We start from the raw sequence: 19,259 nt of genomic DNA, 5'->3' as shown, positions 1-19,259 counted from the left end.
AATAACATATAAAGGAGCATTTTTGGGAAGAGATAGTGCTTGGTCTCTTCATAGTCGTCAGGAACATGTGCACCATGTAGCTCTGAAGGTTGCCTGTATTTGCAGTCGTCTTTCATTTTTGATCCACACTCTCAAATCGAAATGACAGGGTTGTCATGTTGTTGGACCACTTGGAACTGAATGTGTGCTAGTTAAAAATATAAAGTGATACCACAGGGAATTGCAGTCATTGAATCAGAGCAAAGACTTCCCATATGCCAACTTTGTGGCATGGACTAATACCAACCCTCTCTCTCTCTCTTTCTCTCTAGGTGGCTCGATGGCCCGAAAAGGAAGAGAAAGAACAGCCAGTGTTCGGTGAAGAGCATGTCTGGTAAGATGTCTCGCATAAGACACTGATGCTCTTGCCTAGAGCTGCAGCAGTATATTCCTCCCAGAATACATTACTGACTACTCCTTTCTGAGAAACACTCAAGCAACCCTGAGGGAGAGGAGGGTTTTCAGTTGCCCCGTGATCCTCCTTGCATCAACTCCAGCATCAGTTCAGCTCAATAGACTTTTTGTTTTGTGATGTTCTGGTGGTACTCCTTCAGGACATTATAACTGATTTTAAAACTATCCTTCTCCCAGGCTAATTGGGCTGTGTAAGGATTGGCTTTGTATTCGTTTGTGTATGGGGTAGCTTTTCAGTCAAGGAAGTTCAATAAAGTTAGTCGTGATGTTAGTACATTATCAGGACTCCAGATCTTCTGCTTGGTTAGACCCATCAGTCCTGCCCTCTTCACCTCATGTCCATAATAGCCAAATAAAGCAAGCCAGATTCATCCCAACATCCTCTTGAATCTTTAACCTTTTAGTTTTCGAATGCTTGTGCTGTCACCTGTGCTTAGGAAGAAAGATGTTTCTATATTATGATGATACTTACAATTCCAAAATTATCTGGTGTTTTATTTTGTGCAAAGAATATAAAAGATAATAAAGTTTTTATTTACCCCCATTTTTGCACCACCTGCTGGTGATGTTTGTAAATGTTAATGAAAGAAGTTACATTTTTTTATTCTCTTTTCACCTATTTTAGTTTTAAGAATGGTGTATCTGGGAAAAAAGCTCTTCAGCTTTTTAATAATCTGGAATAAATTAGTTGTGACTATAGTTATTTTTTTTTATTATTATTATGCGTCTTCTTTCAGCTGTTTTTACACTCCTGATCAGAAGTTGTGTCAGTTGTTTTTTATCAATACTTTTATTCAGCAAAGATGCTTTGAATTGATCAAAAGTTACTGTAAGACAATTACAATGTTTCAAAATGCCAAAAAAGCCTGAAAAAAGTATCACGGTTATTGTGTAATATTTCACAATATTACTGTTTTACTGTATTTTAGATCAAATAAATTCAGCCTTGGTTATCAAAAGATTTTCTTTCAAAAATCGTAACAACCCCAAACTTTTGAATGGTAGTGTATGTTTTTCAGCTTTGTATTGAGTGAAATAGTGGCCATTGGACTTTTTTCCCATTTACCGTAAGCTATAGCATGTTTCTCAAATAATAACCTTTATTTATGAAAGCCTTCACAAATTTGCTGTGTAGGCTCAGGCAGTTGACTAAACAAAAGGCAAGAGATTGTTCTTCCTGTCAGAAACACTGGCGGATCTTAATTGCTCTCAAGTGACACTCAGGGCTCTTCAGGGCTTTCACCAATCATGTTAACTCTAGGCCTTAAATAGATACTCCAATAAGGCTTTGTGAAATGATAAGTGTGTCATTTCTGCAGTAAAGCAGCTATAAACGAAATTTGAAATTGCAATATTTTCCTAACAGTTTCCAGTTCCAGTTCCCCCAAAAAAACTTCTGATAATTTAGTCACCCCCATGTCATCCAAGATGTCCATGTCTTTCTTTCTTCAGTCGAAAAGAAATTAAGGTTTTTGATGAAAACATTCCAGGATTTTTCTCCATATAATGGAGACTTCAATGGGAACCAAACGGTTCAAGGTCTAAATGAGAGTTTCAGTGCGGATTCAAAGAGCTTTAAACGACACCAGATGATGAATAAGGGTCTTATCTAGGACCCTTCGGCTTCGAATCATGACTCCAAAAAAGATTTGTTCATTTTGATGAACACGTATGAAAAGGAGAGTCACGAACGCAAATCACAGAACAGAGCAAGCCGAGCATTTGTGCTTATAAAACTTAAACTTTGTTATTTATTTTTTTAAATGAGCGATCGTTTCGCTAGATAAGACCCTTATTCATCTTCTGGTGTCGTTGAAAGCCCTTTGAAGCTGCACTGAAACTCTCATTTGGACCTTGAACCATTTGGTTCCCATTGAAGTCCATTATATGGAGAAAATCCTGGAATGTTTTCATCAAAAACATTAATTTCTTATCGACTGAAGAAAGAAAGACGAGGACATCTTGGATGACATGGAAAGTGGTAGTAAATTATCAGCAAAAGTTGTTTTTTTTTAAAAACTACTCCTTAAGTTGTTTCAACTTAAATTACATGAAATTGACTAAAACATTTGTTAATTCTTCAAAATTATAAAACAAAATTGCTTATTTTGATGAGCAAAATAAAGCAATATACAAACATTTCATCATAACCTATTTATGTATGTATGCATGTATAATGTATGTATGTGTTGTATATATATTATATATAATATATAGATAGATAATATATAGATATATAGAGAGAAATGTATAGATAGATAATATAGAGATATATAGAGATAAATGTTGCTGACTTCTGGTTTCTCAGTATGTGCTTTGTCGTGTTATTTAATGTACTTATTTGTTGGTAGTTGCTATCAGGTAAGAGTTGTTTTAATATATGTATTTCTTTATTTTGTATGGCAGGGTACATCCCCAGCTATCTGGAGAAGGATGAGCCATGTGTGGTGTGTGGAGACAAAGCTACAGGCTACCACTACCGCTGCATCACCTGTGAGGGCTGTAAGGTAGGACTTGTGCACAGTGACATGTGTTAACAAACACTTCGGCCCCACGTCTACTTGTACAGACTAGACTGTCACTTCTCATAGAGTCATGATGTGGAGCTGGTCCAATCTTTTCAACAATACACCCTGTTGTCATTTTTGTAACTTAGACTCCTATGAATATCAAACCTGTCTAGCCTAAAATAAAACCCTGTCAACCATCTGATCCACTATCTGTCTCTCTTTATGTGAAGAGAGAGAATTGTGAGTGACAACTGCGCTGTGCAAGTCTTTGTGAGACCTGTCTAAACTTGTCTGATTTGAAGAGCTCTTAGAGTTTGCAGATCCCCTTACTGGAAAACAAAAGACGTTTGCTAAACATCTATCTAATTAGGGAGGTCAACAACTTGCACATGCTCTGTGCGGTTATTTAATTTAATGTAATTTAATCATTTATGATCTTTTTTCTTTTGTTTTTTGTTAGGGTTTCCCTAAATAAGGGAATGTGTTCAAGAGCTTATTCTTTTTATTTCCTGTAGAATAAAATTTGTCATTAAGACTAGTTTGTATTGACCACTGAAATTTGAGCTTTTTGGCAACCCTACAGAAAACAAGACAACATTGTGGAAGATATTGTTAAGATAAGAGTTGGTAAGATATCATTGGCAAATAGTTGTTGCTTGCTTATTTTAAGCCTTCATCTACGCAACTATTAGGCTTCTTAATACAAGATACACATGTTCTCTTTCATATTTTCAACTTAATTCATGGAAGGATGGATATGGATATCTTCTCAAAAGGATATTTAGATATTTTTTTCAAGCAAAACTATACAAAAAGCCTATTTGTTCACTCCCAGGGATTCTTCAGACGCACCATCCAGAAGAACCTCCACCCCTCTTACTCCTGTAAATACGATGGCTGCTGCATTATCGACAAAATCACCCGCAACCAGTGCCAGCTGTGCCGCTTCAAGAAATGCATCGCTGTCGGCATGGCCATGGATCGTGAGTGACCTCACACACACTCATGCAAATAACATACAAAATCATCGAACATGCAAAAACACACACACGGAGACATATAAAAACATGGGTCAGTACATGACTTTGCAAGTCTGTATTTTCACTGATCATCAGCAAGTTGTCCTAACTTAATAGAATTTGGACTCCACTGTATTGGATCATGAATTCAGCCCTACTCCTTCCATACACAAATGCATGCTGACATCGAAGGTACATTAATCCTATACTGGTGAAATGCTCAGTCCGGGGTTCCCCTTCTGTATGTCTATACATCTCACATATGTACAGCACATGTTCAACCCAAACCGCATTTCGTCTTCCTCTGTCACTCCCTCTCTCTTTCTACTCTATAATGTTTTATGGATGTTTCTTGTTCCTTCTTTGATCCCTCTTCGATGTTCTTACTCGTTCTGTCACCGCCGTTCTGCGCTGCAAAATCATTACTTTTGTTTTCCAGGAAACAAAACAGGTTTTCCATCCTTAAAATGAAAGATTTACTGGAAAAGCAAATTAAGAGGATCAGAACTTAATTGCACTGTGGTTTTATGCATCGTGAGAGTGGGAGAGTTAACCAATTTTTCTCTTTGGCGTAGTGGTTCTGGACGATTCCAAACGGGTTGCGAAACGACGCTTGATTGAGGAGAACCGTGAGAAGCGGAAGAAGGAGGAGATGGTCAAGACCCTGCAGAACCGGCCAGAACCCACCAGCTCAGAGTGGGAGCTGATCCGTATGGTGACAGAAGCTCACCGCCACACCAATGCACAGGGCTCTCACTGGAAACAGAAACGCAAGTTCCTGGTAAGCAAGCACCTCGGGTGTCAGGCCAGTTTTGTTTGTATAACACAGGGTTGTTATTGTTTACTTAAACTGTAACTAATATTAGTTACCTGCACCGTGAATTGTTAAAAGGCTGCGATCTCAATTGAAACACCACACGATCTCATTCCTAATTGACAACGATTTGCCTGTGTCTGTTAACCAATTGACCAAATCACACCAGAACATGCAAATCTCTGTCGGTGCTGCCGCTTAGCCAGAGAGAACAGTCGTCATGTATAAGTATGAAACAGCTTCTCAGTCTTTTCAACATCACAGTATCGGTATTTCTGGTACAAATATTCATATTATTACAGAAGAACTGACAAAAGTTTATAGTTAAGGTATAAACACTGATGTACGGCGCTTGATATGGCGCTTCAAATAAATGATTATATCAATTATATTGTACACCACCAGGTGGCGATAAGTGACTGTTAAAAAAAAATTCATTGAATCATTCATTCAAGAGATTTGTTCAAAATGCCGATTCATCCACTAATGAATCAAGTGAAGTCTTTATGAGTGAGTCTTTGAATCATTTATTCAAACCGATTTTTTTATATAATTCATTCAGATTAATTAAACATTTTAAATAGACTGTAATTAACGTTTTGTCAGAACCTCTAGTAAATTACGTTTTCGGTAATACATGCTGTAATAAAATAAAATTTAAATATGTGAAAAACAAAAACGAAAGTGTTGCACTGGCAAGTTACTGAAATATATAATGTTAAGCTGATGGTTTAAAAATGACTAAAACTGAAATAAAAATATGTTTAAAGCTATCTAGGAATTATAAATACTATAAATAGTTTATATATAGCCATACACGTTTGCTTTGTTGTGCTTTTGTTATTATACATAACAAAAGCACAACAAAGTACTAAAAACCTAAAAGCAAATTCAAAATCTTAATAAATATTATAATAGTATATAAATAATTCTAATGACACTGGTATTACGTTTACCACAATACATTCAGCTTGAAAGCAGCTTTGCAGAAAATAGTAGCTTCTAAATTAGTACAATATTTCCATATAATAGTAGATGTCTACACATACATCTTACATGTTTAGGTAGCTGAATTAAACTTCGTTTTATTTTATTTGTGTGCATTTATTTTATTTCTGTCCGTCTGCTCACTACATTTTGTTTTAGCTTAGCGCATTGCTATAGCCTTATCTGTCAGTGCAGATTAGCTTTTGTTTACACAGCTTGCTAATCAATTTAATGAGTGACAATACCAGTCTGCAAATATCAGTTGTGACCAGGCGACAGCGAGTGCTAAAACAACTGGCAGGTATAACTGGAATGTGTCCATGAAGGGCCTTTGTAAAAGCATCTCTGTTTATGAAGAAGGAAGGAAAGAGGAAGGAAAGAGTTTAGATGGTGTTTATCGCTCATTCTCTCAGACAGTAATCTAGGCTACTGTGAAAGGTGGCAGGATAAAGGAAGAGAAAATGGAAAGAGAGAGTTTAGGAGAGAGACACAGGATATTTCCCAAAGTTTAATGGGCTGCCTACCAAACGTCTAGTGGGTTATCTGTCCTGAAAGACAAGTCGATCTTAAATAGGGAGTGACTTACTTAGCTTTATGACTTTTTTTCTCTCTCTGTTTTGTGTGTCCATTACAATAATTTGGACCCCAATGACTTTAATTGAATGGCCAAAAAACAGTTCTTCAAACATTATTTAAATAGGCTCACTTAAAACATGGCATCAGAACATGTCTTACTAGGAGGTTGGAGACTCTCCATCATAGAAACCAAAGTAGGTTTTCTTAGCCCACCAAACACCCAGTCATTAAGAGCACTATCAAAGCCCTGACGCACACCAATCTAAACATTCGGCTTGTACTAGACCCTGTTACGATCATCCACAGGGGACAGAGAAACCACTTCCTCGGCCGGCTCTGAACTCCTGTGAAACGGCTCATAAAGAATTCAGCCTGTATAACCTTTACTACCAAGATATGCCTCCAATAACAGTGCAAGGCCGAGACCCGGGGTGACCCCGATAAACTGCACTCTCTTTCTCCATGGGAACACTCACTCCGTCCTTTCGGTAGTCCAACTGGGCTGTCTTAAGATCTCTGTAGTGAGAAAGCGCGGTGCCAAGTTCTCAGCAGTGAGAAGGCCAGGGTGGACCAGCAGAGGGGATCGTTTACACTGGGGTCTTACAAGCGTTTGGGACGCATCCAAGGCCTGCGCTACCCCCACCTCCTGGAAGAAAACACACACACACAAACTTTGGCTCATGCTTGTTAAAACTTACACAAATACACCAGTGCGGCACAGTTAAAAAGTCCCGTCCATCTGAGACAGCGTAAGCACAAACACACAAATCCCAAGTTCCTCAGAGGCACATTCTGAATCGCTGAATAGATTCTTTTGCGTTTTATTCACTTTCTAAACATAGCCTCGGTCTGTGCTTTAGTTTCTGATCTGCATGTCACATGAAGGCTTCCTAGCAGCTTTAACGCTAATAAACGAAAAAAAAAAAATAATATGGGTAATTTTGTCTGTCACAGCAATGTCCTGAGCCTTGTTTGTTCTCACAACCTCACAATGAAACAAAATAAAGCTTGTGTGTAGGCCAGCACTGCGCTTTTTTTCTGCCGTTTTGTGTTGATTTCAGTGTCTTTGTTTATTTCAGTCTGTTTGCTTTACCAGAAACAAAGAAACAAATGCGATTGCACAGTTTGAGGTCTTTAGGACTGTCGCTGTTGTGTTGCAAGGGGTGGTGTCCACCAAATTTATCCCCATTAAGGGATGGACATGGTCAGAAACAATCCTCAGGTAGGCCGTGGCATTTAAACAATGCCCAAATGGCACTAAGGGGCCCAAAGTATGCCAAGAAAACATCCCCCACAGCATTACACCACCACCAGCAGCCTGCACAGTGGTAACAAGGCATGATGGATCCATGTTCTCATTCTGTTTACACCAAATTTGGACTACAATCTGAATGTCTCAACAGAAATCGAGACCAGGCAACATTTTTCCAGTCTTCAACTGTCCAATTTTGCTGAGCTCTTGCAAATTGTAGCCTCTTTTTCCTATTTGTAGTAGCGATGAGTGGTACCCGGTGGGGTCTTCTGCTGTTGTAGCCCATCCGCCTCAAGATTGTGCTTTTCGTGGCTTCACAAATGCTTTGCTGCATACCTCGGTTGTAACGAGTGGTTATTTTAGTCAAAGTTGCTCTTCTATCAGCTTGAATCAGTCGGCCCATTCTCCTCTGACCTCTAGCATCAACAAGGCATTTTCGCCCACAGGACTGCTGCATACTGGATGTTTTACCCTTTTCACACCATTCGTTGTAAACCCTAGAAATGCTTGTGCGTTTGATTGTGAAATACTCAGACCGGCCCATCTGGCACCAACAACCATGCCCCGCTCAAAATTGCTTAAATCACCTTTCTTTCCCATTCTGACATTCAGTTTGGAGTTCAGGAAATTTTGTCTTGACCAGGACCACACCCCTAATGCATTGAAGCAACTGCCATGTGATTGGTTGATTAGATATTGAATATAGAATTGCATTAATGAGAATTTGAACTGGTGTTTATAATAATCCTTTAGGTGAGTTTATATATATAATGTATGGACCCATACAACCTGCCACAGAATGGATGAAAGACCCGACGCACTACCACGTTTCACATACCCTGACATAGTCAATTACCTGGTTTTTGGTATCCGTCCCTAACGTTGCTTCCTACACAATGCAAGAGTTCAGAAGCTTTAAGTCATTAGAAGCTTATGAAAAATTCTGCTGTGGATGGGTGCAAGACTTAGAAACCCCCAAACCTGTAACGTTAAACTGCGAGAGTTCAGTCACAATTGATGTTTCAGGCCTCATTCATATATTGAAATAAATCTAATTGGAATCAGATATGTGCATTTGAACTAGAGCCCGACCGATAAAGGATTTTGAAGGCCGATACCGATACAAATATTTTTGTGCTTTAAAATCCGATATTCCGATATATCGGCCGATATTTTTTTTTTTATTATTATTAAATATTGTTGGATTTCACACAGGTGTAAAAGAAAAGCTAACTTTTCTGCACAAGATACGTTTGATAGTTTTTCTCTATGTCTAAATGTTCACTCCTCGCAAGTATAACTTACATTTTACAATGCAGGGACTGTAACTAGAGATATGCTAGCTATAAATACAAATCATTACTTTATTTAGGCAGAAAAAGTTCATTGTGGTTTCCAAGCTCATTAATGTTAACGTTAGCGGTCTTCCACTGATGATATTGGCATTAGCTTGCTTTGTGGTTAGCTAGTCTATAGATATATGATATGATGAGCCATAATTTAGCAATAGATAACATCATACTGCAAGTTGTAAAACATACATTTTCAATATAACAGGCCAAGGAGAGATGATTGAAGCGTGTTTCGTCCGTTTTATTTTTTTAAGTATTCATTTACTTGCCATTATAATGGCCGATACCGATATTATGGAAAATGCCTAATATCGGCCGATAATATCGGCCGGCCGATATATTGGTCTGGCTCTAATTTGAACCTACCGTGCAACGCTAAGCGGACGGATCGGACATTCCCCTGTCAATCCGAGTTGTACGTCATTTAAAAAAAAAAGTGTCTTTTTAAAACATTTTTGTGGGACAGATAATCTATAACAAATTAAACAACTTTAGTTGAAAAACAGAGTATTCATTTTGTTTGTTTGTGTTAAATAAAAGGCGAACTGTGCTGAAATGTGTTGCTTTTGGAATCACGCTTTGCTCGCTGTTGCTGCTGTCAGTTTATTGACAAGCAGTTTCTCTAAATAAAACTGGCTAGCATTGTTATTTAGTGTCTCCCGATATAAGCCCTTTCATTTCTCTTCCTTCTCCATATCTTCCATAGAAACTGCGGCGTATCGCTAAAATGTAAACAAATACTAAGCTGCACTGTCTCTCTTTCACTATTTCTGGAATGTTTAGTCACGCCTCTGTGAAGTTCTGAAGGCGTTGCTCCTGGCAACCGATAGGGTCTCCTGCCATCATGGCCGACCGGCTCAGACCCCGCCCAAATCGCCATGTGATTCCTCACTCTCAATCACTTATTTCATTCCTGTGAATCTATTCACTTGTTATTCTTACATGTCAGTGGTATTGAATGCAGTCCATAAATCATAGCCGCATTGAAAAAATATATCTGCAACAGCCAACATGTAATGCTGTAATTGCAGCTCTGTCTCTTGAGGACTTATAATTACCTCTATTCTGACTTGTGTAACACACATCTTACTGCATACATAGAATGTTGCTCCAGATGCCAGAGCTACTTGGCTGTTTGTCCAGAGTTTTTACATGGCTGACCTCAAATCCACCCTGAGGACACCAAACACTGTGGTTTTCCAAGGCTATCAGGCTACATAACTGCAAAGCCAGAGCCCACACATGTATCTCATACTCATCTGTATATTCATTCATTTATTCTTCAATGGAAATACATTGTCACAGTTAACCCTCTGTGAATCTGTCCGTGTCTGCAGCCGGAAGACATCGGACAGTCTCCGGTGGTTCCCACATCAGATGGTGACAAAGTGGATTTGGAGGCCTTCAGCGAGTTTACCAAGATCATCACCCCAGCCATCACACGCGTTGTTGACTTTGCCAAAAAACTGCCCATGTTTTCAGAGGTGAGAGTGCTGTTAGGTTTTGTTTTTTTTTTTTTTTTTTTTTTTTTTTTTTGGAACTGTTTAAAGTGTTTTTGTCAATGCCGGTCCTAGACTTCTGGGGGCCCTAAGCAAAACTTTTAAGGTGACCCTGTCAGTGATAACACCGAACCCCTTAATTTGTTCTTTCAGAGGAGCTTGATTCACTATCAACAATCAATAGTTGATCTTAGTGAGAATGACAAACAATAGGAAAAAAAGATACAAACAAATTAAACATAGCCTTTTTAAAAATAAAAGCCTCTTATACAGAAATTGATTAAATCAAATCAAAACACTACATAGTCTTCACTGTATGACTATGAATTAATATATAGTTAGATTTTTATTAAAGTTACTAAAGTTATTCAGTGTTATTTTATTAAAGTTACTAAAGTTATTCAGTGTTAAAGTTATTCAAAGTTATTTATATATACAATAAGCAGAATACTGGCAAAAAAAAAGTGGAGATAAGGTTAGAAAGCATGAAGCTCATGGTGTCACATGCCAGTCTGTCTGTTAGGTCTCAGATAGTCTGACGACAGATGAAAATAAACAGTAAATGAATTACTTTCATGTGATTTGTTACAAAAGTGGGCATCAAACATGCTAAACACGAAAGCTGGAACGTATGTGTGATGCGCTAGAACACACCACTCACGTGTCAGGCATGCACTTTTTAACTTTTTGTCCTTTTAATGGCGGTTGGCACATCCATTTGAAGGTACATAACGCCACCTATTGCACGGCATCTCTGGTTATTTGAAATTGGTGCCAAATTGTTCAGCTGATGAAACAATAACACATATTTTGGGAATGTGTCAGTTATTGGTGGATTTTTTTATGTATTTCTAACTGTACAATTAGGATGAATTGTACAGTTGTGGCTTTGCGTTTATGCAATATTGCCACATTACATCATTCATAGCTATGTGGTATTCTCTCCATATTTCACATTCACCATCTTTCCTTTAACCGCAAGTGTGAACATTCTTGCATAGTAGACTACACAGCACCCTTATGGCAGAATATTTATTATTGTCTACACAATAAATTTCTTGTCATCCACTACCTCTCAGTCTATTTTGTACTTTGAGCGTTATGCATCCTGTATTTTCCAGACTTTGAGACAATATCTTCCAGACAATACACCTAGACTGCCTATAATACAAAAAAAAAAAAAACACTGAACACTACCTTGTTGCTTTTGTAATTGATGTGAAATGTTTTATACAGTATATCAGTGTAAATGTTACTTGTGAAGAACATGTATTTGACCGTTAAGACAAAAGCTTGTCTGTGTTCCACACGGAAAGCATCCTGTCGGTAGCGGATTTAGTTATCTTTTGCAGTTTTTAATATATATATATATTTTAATAAGAAAGAACATCCCACTCTTTAATTCGTCATTCATCCATTTAGGTATTAATAACTTCAAAGAGTCCCGTCCACTGAAAGCTGTGCGGATTAAATGTCTCTGCGACAAAAGCAAAATCACCTGGTGAAATATTTCAAAATGTCTCTTGAAACAGCAGAGCACCAGTGCCACAGAAGGTTTCAGGTTACTGTTAGCATATGTCATTATGTATCATCATGTGATTTCTGATTTCTGTAGCTGCCTTGTGAGGATCAGATCATCCTGCTGAAGGGCTGCTGTATGGAGATTATGTCCCTACGAGCCGCTGTTCGATACGACCCAGAAAGCGAGACCCTGACCCTGAGCGGGGAGATGGCCGTCAAACGAGAGCAGCTCAAGAATGGAGGGCTGGGCGTTGTGTCTGACGCCATCTTTGACTTGGGCAAGAGTCTGGCTCAGTTCACCCTGGATGACACAGAGGTGGCCCTGCTGCAGGCCGTCCTGCTCATGAGCTCAGGTGAGAGAGGACAGTGATCCTGCTCATATATCAAAATTATTCTTTGTGAAAGAAATCTCAAAACTGGATCAGCAGCAAGAAGACACCAAACGGATTTGTGATCAGTGCAAGGCTCTGATTCTTAAGCTAGTGAGCTACCTTGCTGTCTTCCATGGGAACATGATCGAAACTCGAAATAGAACTCAGGGATCAAAGCTAAGGATTGAGCCCTAACAGTTCTTCTTTAGATAAAGCATGTTCAAGAGAATTCATCAAACCGGTAACAGGCGGGTTCTGGAAGTAAAAACCCTAATCATTTTCTCCATCGTAAACTTATTTTAGGACTATATGTATAGACCTTATGCACCAGAGAAACGTGGGCGCCGTCATCTTTAGAATATTGTCTTTGAACTTCCGGTTTTGCGGTCGCTCTGTATATTTCTATGGCATCGCTGTCGAGGAGTAATTAGCTTGTGAAGTCGATTTACTTATTGTAGAGTTAACAAAAGTTATCATGAGCATTGTAATGTTTATCATAAGCATTGTAAAGCAGATGTCTTAACAAATGACGAGCAGTTCATTCATAGCTATGCAAGATCGCTGTCAAAATACAGACCGGAAGTCAAAAGACAACGGGCGCAGCGCTGAAAAGGGGCGGGGCTACATAAGATCTATACTGTTATAATTTGTATTCATATTTTTGAATTAGCTATTTCTTTTGTTATTTATTTTAGTGCCATTTTGTTCTTTTTTTTCCCTATACTTAACATTACTTATGCTTTATTTCAGTTACCGAAAGCTTTTACTATTTTTATTAGTTTTGGTTTTGGAACATGGTATTTGGTGAATATTGTAGTGGTAGATCCATACAAAAGTATATGAAACCTAACTAGATGTTTTTTTTTAAATCAAATATTTTGATACAATGCTAAATTGGTCACATACTGAGTATTGTCATTGCGTCTCTCCAGATCGAACAGGCCTGACGTCCGTGGAGAAGATCGAGAAGTGCCAGGAGATGTACCTCTTAGCGTTCGAACACTACATCAACTATCGCAAGCACAACATTCCTCATTTCTGGCCCAAGCTGCTGATGAAGGTGACTGACCTGCGCATGATCGGAGCCTGCCACGCCAGCCGCTTCCTGCACATGAAGGTGGAATGCCCCACTGAACTCTTCCCCCCACTTTTCCTGGAGGTCTTTGAGGATCAGGACGTGTGACGCCGCGGCAGGAGAATCAGGAACGTTTCATAACCAGTGTTTCTCTCCCCGTCTCACTCCCCGTCCGTGCACCAAACTCACCAGCAGCAGCTGCATTGGCAGGGGTCATCTTCAGAAAGGCTTTCATATGGGAAGGGGTGGTTAATTCAACAACTTTTTTGGGGGGGGTTTGGCTTTTTGGCAGAACACTCAGCCCTCCCTCATCCACTAAACTCCCCATGCGTGGCCCTTCTGTCTCGGCATGATGTCTTATACTGGTTTATCAACACCTTAGACAGAATATATATCTACACACACACACACGTATGTTATGAGGTGCAGTACCTATACGAGTCGAATTCTTCGATGAGCTTGTATGCATTTGTACACGTAGAGTCACGCCACCACTGAAGGTGCCCTCTTCTAAGACTGGATGGCAGCTGGCATGACCTCTACCAGGTCGTGAAGTGGTCAGTTGATTTCAGTCATCGAAATCTCAGCTTTTTTGTGAGATTAATCGCCGGTATCTTATGTTCTCACGCCGTAGCTGCGCCAGGCTCTGGGCTAATGTGGAGCTTCTTTAATAGACCTCATGATTCTCTTTGATATTGAGCCGGTGTGTGGAGCGGGAAGACATTTTTAAACCAAATCAGGTGCTATATTTAAATAAAGCTACTCAAAATGATTTGGGACCTTTGAGAATATGGCCCCTCCCTTCACTGTAGGACACGTTCAAATGCTCTCGGTAGCCATTTGAGTGCTGATTCAGGGGTGCCTCTCACTGACTTTTCAAGAACTGACTTTTGTTTTTGTTCTTGCCATTTTCTGGGCTTATTTGAGGGCTACTTTTGCCCCTCTTTGTCCCATGAAAGTCACACAGAGTTGGAAATGCAGCCGCCCCACACCTCCGATCCACGCTGATTTGTGTTTTACAGGTGTTGGGAGGGAGACAGTATTACCATACTCCCACACACACACAAACGTACTAAAACACACACCTCAAAACTCGAATGCCTCATTTTACTGTATGCACTGCAGTGCTGTAGTTCTGGACTCCCATGCAGGGCTTTGAGAGTTCAGTCCAGCCCATCTGTGTTCCGCTCAGATGCTACTGTTGCCCGGTCTGTGCGAACACACGCGCACACTCCTAAAGGCCCATGGCGGACTGGCTGTTGTCGATGTTTTTTTTCCTTGTGTTGTTTTAATTTTACCTCAAATGTGGGCACACCTTTGGCTGGCTGTGGCTCCATGACTGCCTCTGTGCGGACAGGTTTCTACCTCACCTCTGGACACAGGGCAGCTACCCTCAGCCACACACATATTTACACACACCTACACACACTCGTACTCTCACACACTGACAGCCAGGAAATAAACAGTTTCTTCTCAGTTATGTTGAAATACCACTGTAGACAGGAGGGCCTGCCATTCCTCATCGTAGCCTCGTTAAAAAGAAAAAAGAAATCTGTATGGGCTTTTTTTTAATTTTCTTGTTTTTATTTTCATGTGGGACCAAGTGTCACTTTGATTTCCGTCACAACGGAAGCTAGTTTTCAACAGTCGGCGAACTAAACCGCACACACCGATGACTACGAAGAGGAGCCATGGAGAGAACTACAGATGAAGGACCCAAGGTGGCCAGGCTTCAACCAAATGGGTCTATCGCTGTTTCCTTTTCAATACCAAGCAGTAATTTGCAAAACGGAGCGAGGGTTCGGCTGGTTTCTTCAGCGTGGGGCAAGGGACGCCGCGAAGCTAGCTAGCACTTGAATGAGAGCACTTAGCTTTGAAAGAGCCAAATCTTCGGAGACGTTTCAAACCCTGGCACCTTTTACGTTTTTGCACTAAGGCATGATGGGTCCAGCCCTCCCGCTCCTCCAGCTCAGTTGCATGTTTTCCGTGGACATGCCCTCAACCTCTCTGTCAAACAGAGGCCACACCTCCATGTGCTCCTGAGCACACCCTCAGAGTCAGTATTAAGTCTAGCAATGTCTCGGTCTCGTTCTTTCTCAGTAACGATTGATGGAGCACTTACACATTCACAAATGGACCGTTGTCCGCACGTTCTCAAAGCCAGAAGTGGCATGAGATAAAGGAGTGGCTGAAGTCATGCAAAGAATGGCAGCACCGAATGAATGTGAATGTAGAGCAGCAGAAAGAAAGAGCCAGAATGAGGAGTCGCTCTTTAAGGAGGTTCCGAAGGAAGGCAGCCAATCAGAACGAGAGGAACTGTCAGCATTCCCGTAAAGGGCCGGAATGGAATTCTTGGAATACGAGCGATGCCGCAGCGGTTCCGATTGGTTGGTTGAGTGAGCACAGGGCTTTGATGCTGCTTTACCTTCTAATTTTATTTGAGAAAGGTATAAAAAAAAAGATATATAAGAAAATAATTACAAACCCAGAAAACAAATAAAAAAAATGACTCAAGAACAAAGAGTTCAAATCTCGGAGCTTGAGCTGTTCGTTTCTTTCTTTTTTTTGTTTTTGAACTGAAATGTGTGTGTTCGTTTTCGAATCTTAACTGCTTTACGTGAGAGAGAAAAACAACAGCCGTAGTCACTTTTTGACCATGCGTGCAGTGTAAACTAGAGAAGTTCACCTCTTTTTTCACCTCACTATAGTTTGTAATGATAAGTCGACTGCTCTGTTTGTCTGTGTTTCTGTCCTTCATCTTTTTATCAAGAGGAATTTACAACAAGAAACAGGAATATTTTCTTTTTATATTTTTCGTTTTGTTTGTTTTTTATGAAAGAAGACTTAGGAAAAAATGCAACAGAAACTGAGAAAAAAAAAAACTGAAACACAATCTACTCATACCTCACACAACACAAAGCTTAAATGAACTTGGGAGGAGAGCTTATCTGCGTGGCACTTGTGTCAAAGTGCGTCCAGTGCACGTGTTGAACTGTACGATGGGGTGTATGCGCGCTTGAGCGTTCATGTGATCGCGGAAGCACACGGCCCCCTCCTTCGGCCTCGAAAGCCCATCTGTTTCACATTTACACCAGTTGCATGCATTGGCGTCGCCTGCACTGATGCGACGGGATGGAATGGGAGTGTATGGGATGGGATGTGGAGTGGCTGAAAGGCTGGAAAGGGAGACGTGTGCATCTGTGACAACAGAGAGTGCTTCATGGTATTGAATGTAGCTGACAGAACTGGGCTGGAACCGAGCCCGTGAACTAGAACCTCACTTCAGGTCACCAGCAAGAGTGGACAGTGCTGTCAAAATGATGTTACACATACAGCTTACTGAGCGTATATATATATATTGCCCGCCCTTCAAGGTGCAATACTTGTGTTTTGTTTTGTTTCGTTTCGTTTTTCTTTTTTGTACTTTTACAAGTTTTTTGGCCATAACCAAGGATGTAAATACAAAACAAAAAGATATTGAAAGATTAAATCACTACGTGTTAACCATATGCAACCGCCACATACTGGATGTCCAGGCCAGAACACCGGCTGATCCAACCGTTTTTGTGAAAGAAAACTGCTTGCGTAGCTTTGTAAATGCTTCACACATCTGTATGTGTGCTTTTGTGCACTCGTAAACGTGCATGTTCAATACAAATATGAAGTGCCCCATAAAATTACCAATCTAACCCTGTGCCTCCGCAACCCTCTGCCCCGCACTCAAACCGCTCTTTCTGACAGGGTAGCTAGACGTATGTTCGCTAGGTCAGATTTCTGGTTGAGACGTAGACGGGTATGGCCTGGTACCTAGAAGCACTTAACTGACCGCGCCACTGCCAATCAGATTCCTCAGAGGAGAGCAGTACATACCGGTTTTGTTTTACTCTGATGGTGGTGTAGTTTTATTTTCGCCCATTTAACCAAATTTTGTGTCGTCTTCAGAGAAAGATGGAAACCTCCGGAAGTAAGAATGTCTATGCAATGCTTAACCCTCTGATGGCATGATGGCTGTGTCAGTGAGCCCTGATTAGAAAACACTTTCTAAACACTCCCACCCACCGCAACAGCATATGAGCCTCATTCGGTTTGTCTTGGAAGACCATAACTGCTGCCTGAGACCTGCTTTGTCAACCCTCACCAACACATGAGGGCGCTAGTTCAACTTTCCGCTGATCTCCGATGATGTCATCCACTGTCGAGAGACTGCATTTGTGTTTCTATGTATGTGTTTGCGTCAAATGCTCTCATGGTTCGGTGGATTGGTACTACCTGTTAGAAAGCAAAACGCCACTTCATATGTTCAAAATGAAAATGATCTGTATATTCACAATTTAGCTGGCTATCTTAAAGCTGAAGTGTAATTTTTTTGGTTAAAATACTTTATATCATTTCTATAAAATACTTTACACAGAAATAACTTATATAAACACTAAACACTGGCTGTGTTCCAATTCAAAGGCTGCATTCTTCGAAGGTCGCTGATCGTTGGTTAATTAAACAGCCTAGCCTACAGGAGACTGTTCTTGTCGCCTAGCAACTGTGATGCCGTTGACGAGCGGCAGTAATGTTACTGGACTTTTTGAAAAGTTTTAGGCCCCGTTTACACGAAGGGAAAACGCAGATATTTCCCTGCGGATTGGCCTCTCGTTTACACGAAAACCCCGTTTTTATCACAGAAAACGATTATTTCTAAAAACTCCGGCCAAAGTGGAGATTTCTGAAAACGCCGGTTATGTGTCGTCGTGTAAACTGGGAGAAATGGCGTTTTAGGTTCTCTCTTGTCGATTCTGAGGATTCTGATTGGCTTTCATGGCTTTATCCTTCTCCCTACACTGCCGCCAATAGGTTTGGCATAGTTATGATGGCGATCGATGGCGTATTTATGCGGGTGTTTGAACGATGTTATTTTTGAAAAACGGAGAGGGGGAAAATATTCGTTTTGCTAAATACCCGGCTTTGTGTAAACGTGGCCTTATTCAACTGCCTAAAAACTAAATAAATATGTTCAACTTGGTCCATTTATGTACTTAATAAAGAGTATAAACTATATATAACATCTTATATCGAGATATGTCAACATTTGGACCTCTATATATATTGATTTTTATTATCTTTTACATTTGTATCATTAGATGCATCCGATTAACTCTATTATACAAAGCCAATAGCAGAAGAGGGGAGTGTTTTGGAAACCGGCAGTTACTTTAAACAAACTAGTAGTGACGCAGAAATCACACACTTCAGCTTTAACGTACTGAACTGTAAACAGTATGCGGACCCCATCAAAACCGCACTATATTCGAATATTTGAGTTTGATTGGCTGCCCTCGGCACCGTGATGTCAAAGCCCTCGGTTTTGCTGTGTTTATTTTGAAGTCGAATGAGAGTATCTTGATTTGATTAGATTGTGACCATGTTCAAGTGCTTATTTCCAGAATGCACCCAGCCATGAGAGTGTGAGCAGAGAGCGGGGATGATGTCCACACCACAGCTGTTTTAAATGAGACTGGAAAGGAAAGTTATTGAAGGATTCTCTCAGGTATCAATGAAATAAAAAAGACACAAAAAAAGGAATATAACAAACTTTTTTTTTTTTTTTAAATAAATGTTGAAAAATTCCAGCCATGTCTTTTGTTAGCTCATCATTCTTTGCTCTCTGAGTTGAAGGTGTGCTTTCAGTGTTCTTGTCTTGTGGTCTTCTCCTTATTGTTCATCTCTGTCACATACACACACATTTCTTGTGGCTGCTTCAAAGGGGCTCTCGAAAGGTGGTCATGAAAACCTGGTGAGAATACATGTGTGAATACATCATGCAGTGGAACCAGACCCA

The 19,259-nt window shown here is 40.1% G+C and overlaps 1 protein-coding gene across 2 annotated transcripts in view; it reads left to right on the top strand.

The window, feature by feature from the left end:
• The window catches only part of thrab (thyroid hormone receptor alpha b), a 145,081-nt gene extending 126,027 nt beyond the window's left edge, over positions 1 to 19,054 (top strand). For both annotated transcript variants that reach the window (XM_039661324.2, XM_089122077.1), the window contains 7 exons: positions 312 to 373; positions 2,860 to 2,960; positions 3,799 to 3,946; positions 4,558 to 4,763; positions 10,301 to 10,447; positions 12,078 to 12,336; positions 13,287 to 19,054. In XM_039661324.2, coding sequence (XP_039517258.1) covers positions 312 to 373; positions 2,860 to 2,960; positions 3,799 to 3,946; positions 4,558 to 4,763; positions 10,301 to 10,447; positions 12,078 to 12,336; positions 13,287 to 13,537 — 1,174 coding nt within the window. In that variant the 3' untranslated portion in view covers positions 13,538 to 19,054. The remainder of the gene's footprint in view (positions 1 to 311; positions 374 to 2,859; positions 2,961 to 3,798; positions 3,947 to 4,557; positions 4,764 to 10,300; positions 10,448 to 12,077; positions 12,337 to 13,286) is intronic.
• Positions 19,055 to 19,259: the final 205 nt, after the last annotated feature.

The sequence above is a fragment of the Pimephales promelas genome, chromosome 17, assembly GCF_988280905.1.
Source record: "Pimephales promelas chromosome 17, fPimPro1.hap1.1, whole genome shotgun sequence".
NCBI classification, from domain to species: Eukaryota; Metazoa; Chordata; class Actinopteri; order Cypriniformes; family Leuciscidae; genus Pimephales; species Pimephales promelas.
Note: the sequence above shows the minus strand (reverse complement) of the source record. Positions and strands in the feature narration are given on the sequence as shown.